Raw genomic sequence first — 12,173 nt, forward strand, 5'->3', positions numbered from 1 at the left:
AACTCCGTGACTCAGCCTCCCACGGGGAGCGCCCTAAAGGGAGAGCTGAACTGCCGAGGAGTCTGCGCGGTGACGGCCGGCTCACGGGCTTCCTTTCTCGTGCCATGTCAGATTCCAGGTTGCTTTCGAAGTAACTGCTGCTTTCGGGGCAGTTCTTGCAGTGACCCCAACCTGCGGCTGTGAGTCAGGTGCCCTTGAAGGAGCACGCAGGCCCTCGAGCTGATGGTCAGTGCTGTGAAGGCCCGCTCTCACCCAGCCCCTCACACATGACCTTGAGAGAGTTCAAGGTTGCAGTTCCTTCTTTCATCAGAACAGAAGCCTTGGCTGCCAGGAGACCAGGCTTTGAGATTTGGGGGAGTAGCAGGTATCTACTGTGGGTGTGCCTGGCCACAGCCTAGTAAATGGTGCACTAAGCAGGCCCTGCAGGGGCGAGTGGGGAGCGTGGCGAAGACCTCGCTGTGTTATGCAGATCAAAGGACTACAGGATACAGGAGTGGCGCTTCTCCTTCGAGAAGGACCGTTCCCAGCATCCCTGCTTCTGGTTGTCAGGCGGAGCTCCTGGATCCCCGGGGGAAAGGACGGCTCCCACTGCTCATTAGCCTGGAGATGCTAGCTGGGTTTTGTTGATTCACGTTTTAAAGTTAAAAAAAAAAAAAGATAAACATTTCTGAAGCCAACAGTCTTAAGTAAACAGCTCCGAGCTTCCCCGGCAGTTGGTTGCCGCTGGCTCGCACTCCCACGCCCTCCCCTGCATGTCTCCTCTCAGCCTCTTTCCTTACCCAGCACTTCCCATGATCCTCCACAGTCTCCCCGCCTCCGTCCCCTCTGCACCCCGCACACCTGTCCAAGCAGTGGCACTGGCATGGCACGGAGACTTTTCTGTCTTCTGTGTGTTTTGTCTTCTGTGTGAATGGTTGCCTTGTAACAAAGCCCGGGAGCCAGCCTGTGGGCGGGAGCCGAGGTGGGCCCCGTCTTTCTAATGTGTGCCCCGTTTATTTCTGCAGGGGAGCTTGCTTTGCTGAGAGCCATTGTGCTCCGCGTGTAATTTAGGGCCCGTCTGTTAGACACAGCACCAGGTGCCTGTGTGGAAAGCAGACGCCAGTGAAGGTGCTCCTGTCGGCCCTGGCACAGGAAGGAGGCCAGGGGTCTCAAGACACTGGGTGCTCTCAGCTCCCCCACGAGTCCCCCCATCCCACCCTCGCTTACCTCTAAGGAGCTTTGAAACCAACTCCTTTTTCTTTCTTTTTTTTTTAGTAATTCAGGGCTGTGCAAGGTTTTCACATCTCACTGTCTCATTGATTTTTTTTTTATTAATAATCATTTTATTGGGAGCTCTTGCAGAGCATAATTGTACAATGGCTACCACCATCAGTTTCAAAGCATTTTCATTCTTCATGAACTGTTTGATATCCGCTCCCCTTTATCCCCTCCCTCCCCCACCCTGCCCACCAGGAACCCTTATTATTATATATTATTATTTGCGGTGTCTCACACCCTCCAATGTATCCGTTCACCTGCAAGTCCGTTATTCGTCCCCTTGAGGGGACACAGCCATCACTGCTATCAGCTCCCCATCCAGCCCCTCTCTTCCTGTGCCCTCAAGGAATCATTACTCCTGTTACTATTTGTGAAGGCTTGTCTATCTTGGCGTTCTTGCATCAAACACTCTTAATTGTGCAATGAACATATGCAGGCCTATCGATGAGCGAGGGGAGACAAAGACCATAATAGTAAGGGGAGGAACCATTAAAGAACTAGAGGATCGTTGTGAGCGTTCGTTGGTGCTATACTGCACCCTGGATATGTCACCCCTGACCATGTGGCCCTTCTGTGTGTTATCTTACAGGTTGCAGGTGGGAAACCCACTCCTTTTGAGCACTCGTTCATGTGTGCAGGGTTTGCCATGTGACTTACAGCTGACTCCTGTCCCCTGCAGTTATTGACATTAGCAACCCCACCCCTCCCCACCCCTTTTTTTTTTTTTTTTTTTAGATTTTATTTCCACTAAGAACACTACTGGAAATGCCTCCTTTTGGACTGAGCCCCATGCCAGCCCCGGTAAGAAGCAGCCACTACCAGGCAGTGTGTTCATTTTTGGTCGTCGTCTTTGCTTTTGTGTTTCAGTCAAAGAAGATTGGAATGTCCGAATCACCAAGCTCCGGAAGCAAGTGGAGGAGATCTTCAATCTGAAATTCGGTGAGTTTAGGACAGCGGTTGTGTCTTGCTTTTTCAAACAGAACAGAAGGGCCATGCAGTGTCCTAGACAGATTCTAGAAATAAACCCAGGCTCTCGCCGCAGGTAGGTCCCAGGGAGTGGATTCTTATTCTCGCCTCTCACTAAAACTCCGGCTGCCCACTGACCAAACCCACAGGACTCTGGCTGTGGGCTCCGGGTTCTCAGAGCCCAAGTGGGAGAGGAGGGGGGCGCGTGGAGTCTGGCCACCCCCGGCATGGCGAGGAGGTTGCAGGGTTTGTTTGGACTTGCGGTGTGTTGACAGCCATTTCCTGGAGCCCTGTCTTGAGGATTCCGAAGAGGCTCTGCAAGAAAGAGTGTCAATGAACTCGGTCCGTCTATCACGGAAGAGGGAGTAAGGGTGGGGAGAGACAGCAGTCTTCCCGGGGCTGTCCCTCCTTTTGTGCTGTGGGTGTGTGGTGTGGCCCAGAGTCAGAAATCGGCCCACTGCCCGGCCTCTGATCTCGCCCTTGATGAGTTGGGCCTGGTTATTCACACCTGGCCGTGCCCTCGGGAAATGGGTCTAGTTCCTGCTCACCTGGAGCACAGAGGCCGTCTGGACCAATCACACAGCCAGCTTTCACATGTAGGACGTCACAGTGTTTAAGAGCACTTGTCTTCTCTGGTAGCCTGTTCTTCAGTTGTGCACGGTGTATGAAAGCCACGTGGTCCACGTGGCCACTGCTGGCTGGTCGGGGGCAAGGGCCTCTCTGAGTTGGGCACAGGGATGTCAGGGTGTCCGTGCCCAGCCGCCCCCTTCTCTTCCAGCTCAAGCTCTGGGCCTGGCCGAGGCGGTGAAAGTCCCCTACCCTGTGTTTGAGTCCAATCCCGAGTTCCTCTACGTGGAAGGTTTGCCGGAAGGAATCCCCTTTCGAAGCCCGACCTGGTTTGGAATTCCACGACTCGAAAGGATTGTCCGGGGCAGTAACAAAATCAAATTTGTTGTTAAAAAGTAAGTTATGTTTGCCCGCGTAGTCGTCTCTAAAAACTTGAGAAGTAAGACCATGGTTCTATTCAACAGTTTTCTCCCCTAGCTACGTCAGTGTTTCCCCCAGCGGGCGATTCTGTCCACTGGGGGTGCTGGAACGATCCAGGGGCTTAGGGGCTGCAGTGCACATGTGGTGGGGGAGCGGGCTGGGAGCTGAGTGAATGTTTGTCTTTGACGAGGGACAGTAGCCCAAGTCGGTTTGGGGACCTCTGAGTGAGCGGCTCGCAGGGCAACTCGGGCTCCTTGGTGGACAGCCCGGGTCCTGGCCCTGTCCACTGCCGCTGCAGAGCAAGGAGGAAGGGACTCCCACCCCACGTGGGTTTGGCTTGATTGCTTCCGTCGGCCTTAAAGGGACGCTCTGGAGACACCCAGCTCCATCTGCAACCGTGTTCCCAGCTCCTGTCGTGAGGGACAGACTGAATGTCTTGTTGGCAGTTTGGTGCGTTTCAGTGGTTCCGAGAGCCAACGTCATCTTAAGCTAGCTTTCTCTTCCCGAAGAGGCCATTTACGATTCCTAAAGTCACGTGGCCGACCTGTGTGGGGTCCGCCAGGTTGCATCGTGGAAAAACCCGTGTGGACAGCCGCGGCCATAATGACTGAGCAGTTGTTTCCCGGGCTGCCCTAACCACTCCTGGTTTTCTCTCCAGACCTGAACTGGTGATCTCCTATTTGCCTCCCGGAATGGCTAGTAAAATCAACACTAAAGGTAAGGGACCACGTAGAAGCTTTCCCACCCCCCCACCCCGGCTTGGTATTAGCGCCATCATGGTCCCAAAGACTGCCCTTCCTGGGACGGTGCCCGTAGCTTGTGATTAAAGACAAACTCAGTCCCTTATGGAACGCCTGCCTGTTCACGGGGCAGCATCGTGGCGGGCCTCTCGTTTGTTTTCTTAGCTATTCATTTAACGGAGCTCTGCCTTTTTTGCTTTTTTTTAAAAAAAAGTATTATTATTCGCTGAAAAGTTCATGTTTGCAATCCTCCTTCATTCATGTTTCCACAGCTTTTGGGGCCTCAGGTGGAGGATTACACTACCAGTTTAATTCTTCAGGTTTCTTTGAAAAGAGCCAAACTGTATGGATTTTAATACTCTGCTTTTATAAGGCACCCTCCTTGTCTTCTCCCACAGTAGGCCAAGGTCACCTTGTGCTTGCCTTCGCAGCCCTGCAGTCCCCCAAGAGACCTCGGAGCCCCGGGAGCAACTCCAAGGTGCCAGAGATCGAGGTCACTGTGGAAGGTGAGGCCGCCTGCAGCAGGTTTCCACTGGCCACACCTCCGCCCGAGGCTCACTCGCAGCCACTCCCTCATTTGTGTGAACAAAGGTGCAGGTGTGCTGGTACACCCCTCGCTGCGTAGCGACCTGTGGTAATGCGGCTGGCTCGCAGCGTGTCTGTGGGTGGAAGGCAGGCACCTTCTGAAGGTGCTTTTCTTCCTGGCTCGAGAAGAGGGCCTCTGTCCCTCTCCCTGTCCTTTCCCGATGGGTTAGACAGCAGTGCCACAGCCACCAGCGCACGGCCCTCCACACCCTCCCTCCCCCAGGCCGAGGGGCCTCCTGCTGGGGTTCGTGGCCCGTGGTTCTGATTTCACAGACACCATTAGAGCAGTGCTGGGTGGGCTTTGGGGCTCGACGATTTCCTCCCTTCTCTGTCTTGACAGACTCGGCATGCTTTCCCTTGGACCCATCTCGGTGCCCGGGCCTTCGGTGCCAGGGCAAGAGTTTGCAGGACTGGTCAGCTCATGGGTCCCCATTTACTCATTTGGTATTCTCACACCCCTCTTCAAGAGATCGAGTGCCACTGAGTCACTGCTGACTCAGGAAAATTACTGACGGGGGTTTCGGAGGCGGGAGCTTTCCGGGAGGAGGCCCTCATCTGTTGTTATCAGACCCCTGGGAGCATAGAACAGAGCAGTGGGCGGGTGGGGTAGTGGGTTACACCATGGGCTGCTAACGGCAAGGTCAGTGGTTCGAAACTCCAGTTGCTCCATGGGAGCAAGACGGGCTCTCCACTCCCCTCCCATCAAAAGTGACATTCTTGGAAGCCCACAGAGGCCGTCTTTGCCCCGGCCTGCTGCTGTGGTTCGGCATCAGCTGGGGCAGTGGGTTCTTGGGGTGTTGTGAAGTCATGTGCATCACGCATAGCAACCCCACACAGTTTTTCTGAGGCTGCACATCTCTTACCCACTGGCTTACATGTATTCAAAAGAACTGTGCAATTAATACCACAATCAGTTTCAGAACATTGTCTTTCTTCCTTCTTGTACCATTAGCTCCCCATTACTCCCAAACCTGTCCTGCCTTAACCTCAAGAAACGGATTGATCTCCTTACTGTCTCGGTTCAGTTAGCCCATCCTAGATGTCTTGTAAAGAAAGCCACACACCAAAAACCCGAACGACAACAAAGCACAGAAAAAACCTCAACCCAATAGAAGACAAAAAAACTAGGACAAGTTTAAAAACTTGTCAAAGGGGAAAACACACAATAGTGTGTTCAATTTTAACCCAACCCCAGAGACTGGAAATCGTCCTGACAGCAGATTGCCTCAGGTGACGGCAGGTTCGCACCCAGCACCCACGTGACCCAGGCTCCTTGGAGTGCATGCCAGAGATCTGCATCAGATGCCGCGGCAGCCGGTATCAGTAAGCGTAGCAATGGCATGTACCGGATTCCCCGTCTGGCTGTTCTTGTCAGATACTCAGCTGATCCGGGCACGGACTTCATCACTGCCCTGACCAAGGACGGCTAGGGGTTTTATTCAGGTGATGGAAATAATTCAGGTCTGGACTATGGAATCTTAACAGAGTCTAGGGACCAGCAGGTGGGTTTCTGGTTCCTCCCCCGGCCCCATCAGGCCCTGCAACCCGAGCCATCGGCTGACCTGGACTTCTAGGATGTTCTTGATATTCTTTTGTACAGATCCATCCCAAAGACTTTGTAATGGTTGGGGGGCATTTTACCACCCTCCCCACCACCGATGACCCCACTGTTCTCAGTCTCCCTGTCGTTCCGCCATAAGTGAGGACAGTGCACAGGAGTGTCCTCGGGACGGATTTGGAATCAGGAAAGGTGTGCACCGGGGTGTAACCTCTCACCATACTTACTCAGTCTGTGTGCTGAGCAGATCCTCAGCGAAGCGGAGTTCTCTGAAGGAGACTGGCATCGGGACTGGAGGAGGGCTTATGTGTAGACAGATGGCACAGCCATGCTGGCTGGAAGTGAGAAGGACTGTGAAGCACTTGCTGATGAAGACCAAGCACTGCAGTCTTCAGCGTGGATCGGAACTCAATGTGAAGATGGCCAGAATCCTCCCAGCTGGACCAGTGGTTAACATCATGATTAATGGGGGGTGGGGGTGGAATTGAAGTTGTCCAGTGTTCCTCTGGAGGACGCACGGGCTCCCGGCCCACGCCATGGTGCTTTCTGTCTCACATACATGTGAAAGCTGTACACGGAATACGGAAAACCTAGGAAGAATGGATGCGCTTGAATGGTGGTGCTGGGTGGGGGGCGGGGGGTGAGTATTGGAAGTGCATGGACTGCGAAAAGAGCAGACAGATCTATATAGAAAGAAATGCAGCCAGAGTGCTCCTGAGAGGCACGGCTGGTGAGACAGTATGGTACCAGGAGTGGGGTACCAGAGAAACAAATCATAAAGCTGGAGAGTGGATCTCACTACGTACTTTGGACATGTTGTCAGGGACACCAGTCCCTGGAGAAGGACAGCATGAGTTTTCATGGGCGAGGGGCTGTGAACAAGAGGAAGGCCTGGACAAGATGGACTGACACGGTGCCTGCCACCACAGGCCCACACCTGGGAACACTTGAGGGGTGGCCGGCGCAGGACCGGGCAGCATTTTGTTCTGTTGAGCACGGGGCGCTGTGAGTCCAGTCGGAGCCGACTCCGTGGCACCTGGCAGCAACATCCTCAGGACATTGGCGGTTGGCCCCTCAGCTTGGCTTTCTAATTTTTAAAATAATCTTCAACTTGCAGTGGATGAAAAAGTGCAGAACTGAGTGTTTCGGCATCAAGACCTGGAATAGCGTAGATGATCTCAAAGAAGACCCTGTCAGCCGGCGAGGGAGTCCCAAGGAGAGCTCAGTGGGTGGGGACGATGGGGACTGGCACTGGACTTCCCACTCCAGGTGGCACGGCCCAGGTGACCACAGGTCCCGGGAGCCGCTCAGACTTCTGCTCAGCCGGAAAGCTGTTTCTCTGGGAGGGTGTCAGAGTGTGGGGCTGTCGGCCCACCCATCCCGGGGAGCCCGCCATGGCGCCCCTCAGCCCAATGCTTGCCTTGTCCCTCCCTCTCCTTCAGGCCCGAATAGCAACAGTCCTCAGACCTCAGCTGTTCGAGCCCCGACGCAGACAAACGGTTCCAACGTTCCCTTCAAGCCCCGCGGGAGAGAGTTTTCCTTTGGTAACTACCTTTGTTCGCTCCTTTTCTTTGAACCACAAGGGTTTGGGCAAGAAGCCTTCCCTTTGCCCCGGGAGTTTTTTGTTTTTTTTTTTAATGTCGGAAGATTGTGTAAGTTGGCACAGACTGCAGAGCCCAAACAGCCGGGCTTTAAATCGCACGCCACTACCTGTCCAGCTTTGTGACCTCGGCCCAATACTTCACTCTCCGTTTCTCGTGGTGGGGGTGTGGGCGGGGAGTGCACCTTTTCCTCGTCTTTTTAAAGTTCATTTTATCGTGTTTCATTTCTCTGTGGCCAATGTACTAGGAGTATGGTAAACCGTGTCATGATCCACGCAGGTCGGTGTAGTCTCACACCTGACACTGGTCAGAGCTCTCGCGTGTTTCGGTTGTGTGCTTCTTGAAGCGGCCCATTGGCCCTGGACGCACAGGAGAGGGGGGTGGCCGGTGCCTGCTAGCCGTGCCCTGGCCAGCGCTACAGCGCCCATTCTCTTCCCTCACAGAGGCCTGGAACGCCAAAATCACCGACCTGAAGCAGAAGGTCGAGAATCTTTTCAATGAGAAATGCGGTGAGTTCATGCTGACCGAGGGTTGAATAACTGAGCGCCGGTGTCCACCGGGAGAAAGAGGGGCAGTGTGCGGTCTCAGTCAGAGGAAAGCGCCGATCGCGAGACTGGACGGGCTTTGCGGCCTGGGTCTCAGGTCCCCCTGTAGACACTCGTATTTGGAGTGTCTGAAATTAAGACGCGGTGCCGAGAGACCCGCCCTGAGCTACACGTGTCTGGGCGGTGTGTAGGAGACGCCATCTTTCTTCCTGTGTTTTGCAGGTGAAGCGCTTGGCCTTAAACAGGCGGTGAAGGTGCCGTTCGCTCTATTTGAGTCCTTCCCTGAAGACTTTTACGTGGAGGGCCTGCCTGAGGGGGTGCCCTTCCGACGACCTTCGACTTTTGGCATTCCGAGGCTGGAGAAGATCCTTCGAAACAAAGCCAAGATTAAGTTCATCATCAAGAAGTAAGGGTGTTAGGTGGCCCTGTGGTGGCCCCGAGGTGCAAGAAGGGGAGCTAGGTCCAGGCCAGCCAGGAGGGGCTTCGCTCGACGGGCTCTGCCTCCCGCCCCACAGCGTCTGTGCACCGCTCGGGCTGCTCAGCTGCAGCAAGACGCTGTCAGTTCTCTGCCTGCATCTCCTTGGCCACCCATGAGCCAGACCAACAATTCAAATGCTCGCCCAGTTTGGGAGGAAACCGCCGGAAAGGAGCTTGAGGTTTCATCTGCCTGGTGTGAGCCTCCAGGGAGATGGTCAGGTCCCCGCAGCGGGGCTGTCTCAGCCACGCCTGGCCGGCCCCTTTGCTTGAGAGCCCTCCTTCCTCAGAGAGAGACTCTTGTCCTCCCGTGCCGTGGTCAGCCACCACCCACACTCCATCCCAGTCTGCACCCAACTGACTTTCTGTTCCAAGCAGGAGAAGCTGGTGCCTGTGGCCTTGGCATTGGGTGGGGGCAGGAGCTTGGCCAGAAGAGAGGGGTCGGGATAGACGTTGGAGCTGGAATTGTAATCTGGGTTTGGGTTGCACTCCGCACTTGCTTCTGAAGGCGACTGCTCTTTCCGTGCTTCCACGACTATGGATCTGTACCTGCCGAAAGGGATTGGTTTCAGTCATGCTCGGTTTTGTAAATATGCTGTTTCCTTTTTAAAGTCAGTTTGGCTGTAGCACACATGGTTATTTTCCTCTCGCCTACAGACCAGAGATGTTTGAGACCGCCATCAAGGAGAGTACTGCGTCCTCTAAGAGCCCCCCACGTGAGTGTCCCCATGCAGCACCCAGGGAGGGAGGGGCACAAGGTTTCTCAAGTAGACACCCGCTCTCCTTCCTCCAACAGGGCTCTTTTAAAGAAACAGTTCTTCAAAACTGAGCCCACACAGCAAATCCCAAGGGTGTGCGTGTAACACAGCTCGCGCCGTGTCCCCGAGCTGCGGGCTTGGTCTGTGTAATTGTGAAAATGTACACACCCAAACACAACAGGCTTCTCTTCCCTGCTTTTGAACAGAAGCCTTGACCCTGTTTTCTCCTAATTCGTTCTAATCTTCATGTCTCTGTTATCTCAAGGAAAAATAAACTCGTCACCCAACGTTAATACGACAGCCTCCGGCGTGGAGGATCTGAACATCATCCAGGTGACAATTCCAGGTATGGTCCCTCTGCCCCCAGCTTTCCACCCCGGCTACTTCCCACGTCCCGCACATGGACACTCCTGCCTGACCTGCGCAGCAGGGGTGGCCCAGAACAGCTCTGCTTAGCCCAACCTCGTGAACTCTGCCTGCTGAGAGAGTCCGTAGGAAGGACTTCCTGGCGAGAATAAGGGGCAGCAGCACTCTGAGTTTCGATTTCACACTAAATCAGCCCAGAAACGTCTTTTGCACTGCGCAGCTCACAGGCCAGAGACGGCCTGGCTGCTCAGGCCCGCGGGGAGCAGCATGCTCCCCTCCCTCACTGAGCACGCCCTGCCCCCACCCTTCAAGATGACGATAACGAGAGGCTGTCCAAGGTGGAAAAGGCTCGGCAGCTGCGGGAGCAAGTCAACGACCTCTTCAGTCGGAAGTTTGGTGAGTGCGCCCTTTGCCAGCGTCCCTTTGACGCCCATTAGGTGATTTTTGTCTCTGGGAGGACTTGCTGTAGATGACGCTTAAGTACTTCCACTCGCTGGATGGAAAAAGACGTCTTACTGTGAAACTGGGGGTGGGGTGGGTGGGGTGAGGAGGGAGGAACAGGGCGAACTTTTTACCTCTCTCCCTACGTGAAGGTGCCCTGTGTTCCGTTATTGTTGGTCAGTGTCCCCCTGGGACAGTTCACGTTTAGGTGAGGCCTGGCCACGTGGGCGGTCAAATGAGAAGGAATGCTTCCTTTGAAACACCCCTCCTGTGGCCATTCATCTGCCGCTGTGTTGTCTGTCTCCCCCCAGGAGAAGCCATAGGCATGGGTTTCCCAGTGAAGGTTCCCTACCGGAAGATCACCATCAACCCTGGCTGCGTGGTGGTGGACGGCATGCCCCCGGGGGTGTCCTTCAAAGCCCCCAGCTACCTGGAAATCAGCTCCATGAGGAGGATCTTAGATTCGGCTGAGTTTATCAAGTTCACAGTCATTCGGTGAGTGAGCGAGAGCTTCCACGTTGGTGGTGAGTGAATGAGGCGCCCTCCCCCAACCCCCACCCCATTCACTTGATAATGAGGGCAGTTACTGCCCCCCTGGTTTTGAAGGCAGGGATTGGGAACCGGCCTGGCCCCACCGCCACTGTGGTCATAGTGCTGTGAGGATGCAGTCACACTCGCTCGCCGAGGTCTGTTGTGATAGGGACAGAGGGGCCTGCACCCTAAAGTGTTTGCATTGGCCCTTTATAGACAGGCCTGCAGAGAAAGGCCTCTGGGCATGGGCTTGAGGCCAGGCAGGTCGATTCCAAATGGGCCATTTGAAGCCACGGCTCTGTGACATGGGTACGATAGGCGTCCCTGCTGAGCAGCCCTTCAGTGGTAGTCCCCTCGGCGCAGCCTTTGAGAGCCACGGTCATTCGAGGAGGGCTTCCAGGGGTTCATGGGTATTTTCCACACGCGTTTTGAAGCATCGCATTGTCATCCAATGCTCTTCTTTCCACCCACTTAACACAAATCCCTGGAGCCTGGGCGGTGTAGTTGGGCTGCCACCCTCACGGTCGGCAGTTCAAAACCACCAGCAGCTCCGAGGGAGAAAGACTGGGCTTTGTACACCCATAAACGTTTGTCGTCTCAGACTCACAGGGGTCACTGTGAGTCAGCACCGCCTCGATGGCAGTGAGTTTGGGTCTGGTTCCAACACAAATCCCCAATGGTCATCACTCTTCTTGGCTCCCACCCCCCACCCCCACCCCCAGAAAGCTTCCTGCTATTCAGTCCACTCAGCTCACTCACTGCCTCTCGGGGAACATCCTCCCCCTGCTAACACTCCCCTCCCCTCGAAACTCCGTCTTGTACCGCTGACCCTGCCACCCTTCCCAGGCGTCTGCCAAGACTCCTCTTCTTCACCACTGACCCAGAGTCCCCCCTGCACTCCCCTCCTTCTCGGTCACGTTTCCCCTGCATCTGGACAGTAGCCCTTTCTAACAGTGTCCCCAACGTTGGGTCCTCAGCACGTGTTTATCCTTCATAAGATGAGAAGGGCCTCACGGTCAACCTCACCAATGTGTCTCTCTCCTCAGGCCATTTCCAGGACTGGTGATCAATAACCGTGAGTATTAGGGAGACGTGCTTGTCCTTTGTCTGCTTGCTTGGTGTGGGTCCCCCAAGATACGTGGTAGGCCACTGACTGGATCAAAGCAGTGACAGCATCAGGCACTTCCCGGAAGTGACCTCAGGCAAGCTCCTTCATGTCAGGACCTCTTGACTGCACTGTACGTGGTGATGGCCGCAGCTCCTGCTGCTGCTCCACCCACCCAACTGGAACAGTGACTGCCCGCCGTGCCCCGACTTCCTGACTGCCCTCTGCCCGCCGTGCCCGACTCCCTGGCTGCCCTCTG

General features: G+C 54.9%; 1 protein-coding gene across 2 annotated transcripts in view; it reads left to right on the plus strand.

Annotated features, from left to right (window-relative positions):
* The window catches only part of GTF2I (general transcription factor IIi), an 83,549-nt gene that overhangs the window by 66,940 nt on the left and 4,436 nt on the right, over positions 1–12,173 (plus strand). For both annotated transcript variants that reach the window (XM_030889086.2, XM_045283567.1), the window contains 12 exons: positions 2,125–2,196; positions 3,002–3,185; positions 3,869–3,927; positions 4,382–4,456; positions 7,536–7,637; positions 8,138–8,203; positions 8,462–8,645; positions 9,371–9,429; positions 9,737–9,817; positions 10,150–10,233; positions 10,590–10,773; positions 11,856–11,884. In XM_030889086.2, coding sequence (XP_030744946.1) covers positions 2,125–2,196; positions 3,002–3,185; positions 3,869–3,927; positions 4,382–4,456; positions 7,536–7,637; positions 8,138–8,203; positions 8,462–8,645; positions 9,371–9,429; positions 9,737–9,817; positions 10,150–10,233; positions 10,590–10,773; positions 11,856–11,884 — 1,179 coding nt within the window. The remainder of the gene's footprint in view (positions 1–2,124; positions 2,197–3,001; positions 3,186–3,868; positions 3,928–4,381; positions 4,457–7,535; positions 7,638–8,137; positions 8,204–8,461; positions 8,646–9,370; positions 9,430–9,736; positions 9,818–10,149; positions 10,234–10,589; positions 10,774–11,855; positions 11,885–12,173) is intronic.

This window comes from Echinops telfairi, unplaced genomic scaffold, assembly GCF_000313985.2.
Source record: "Echinops telfairi isolate 266 unplaced genomic scaffold, ASM31398v2 ScPeMD7_5;HRSCAF=22, whole genome shotgun sequence".
NCBI classification, from domain to species: domain Eukaryota; kingdom Metazoa; phylum Chordata; class Mammalia; order Afrosoricida; family Tenrecidae; genus Echinops; species Echinops telfairi.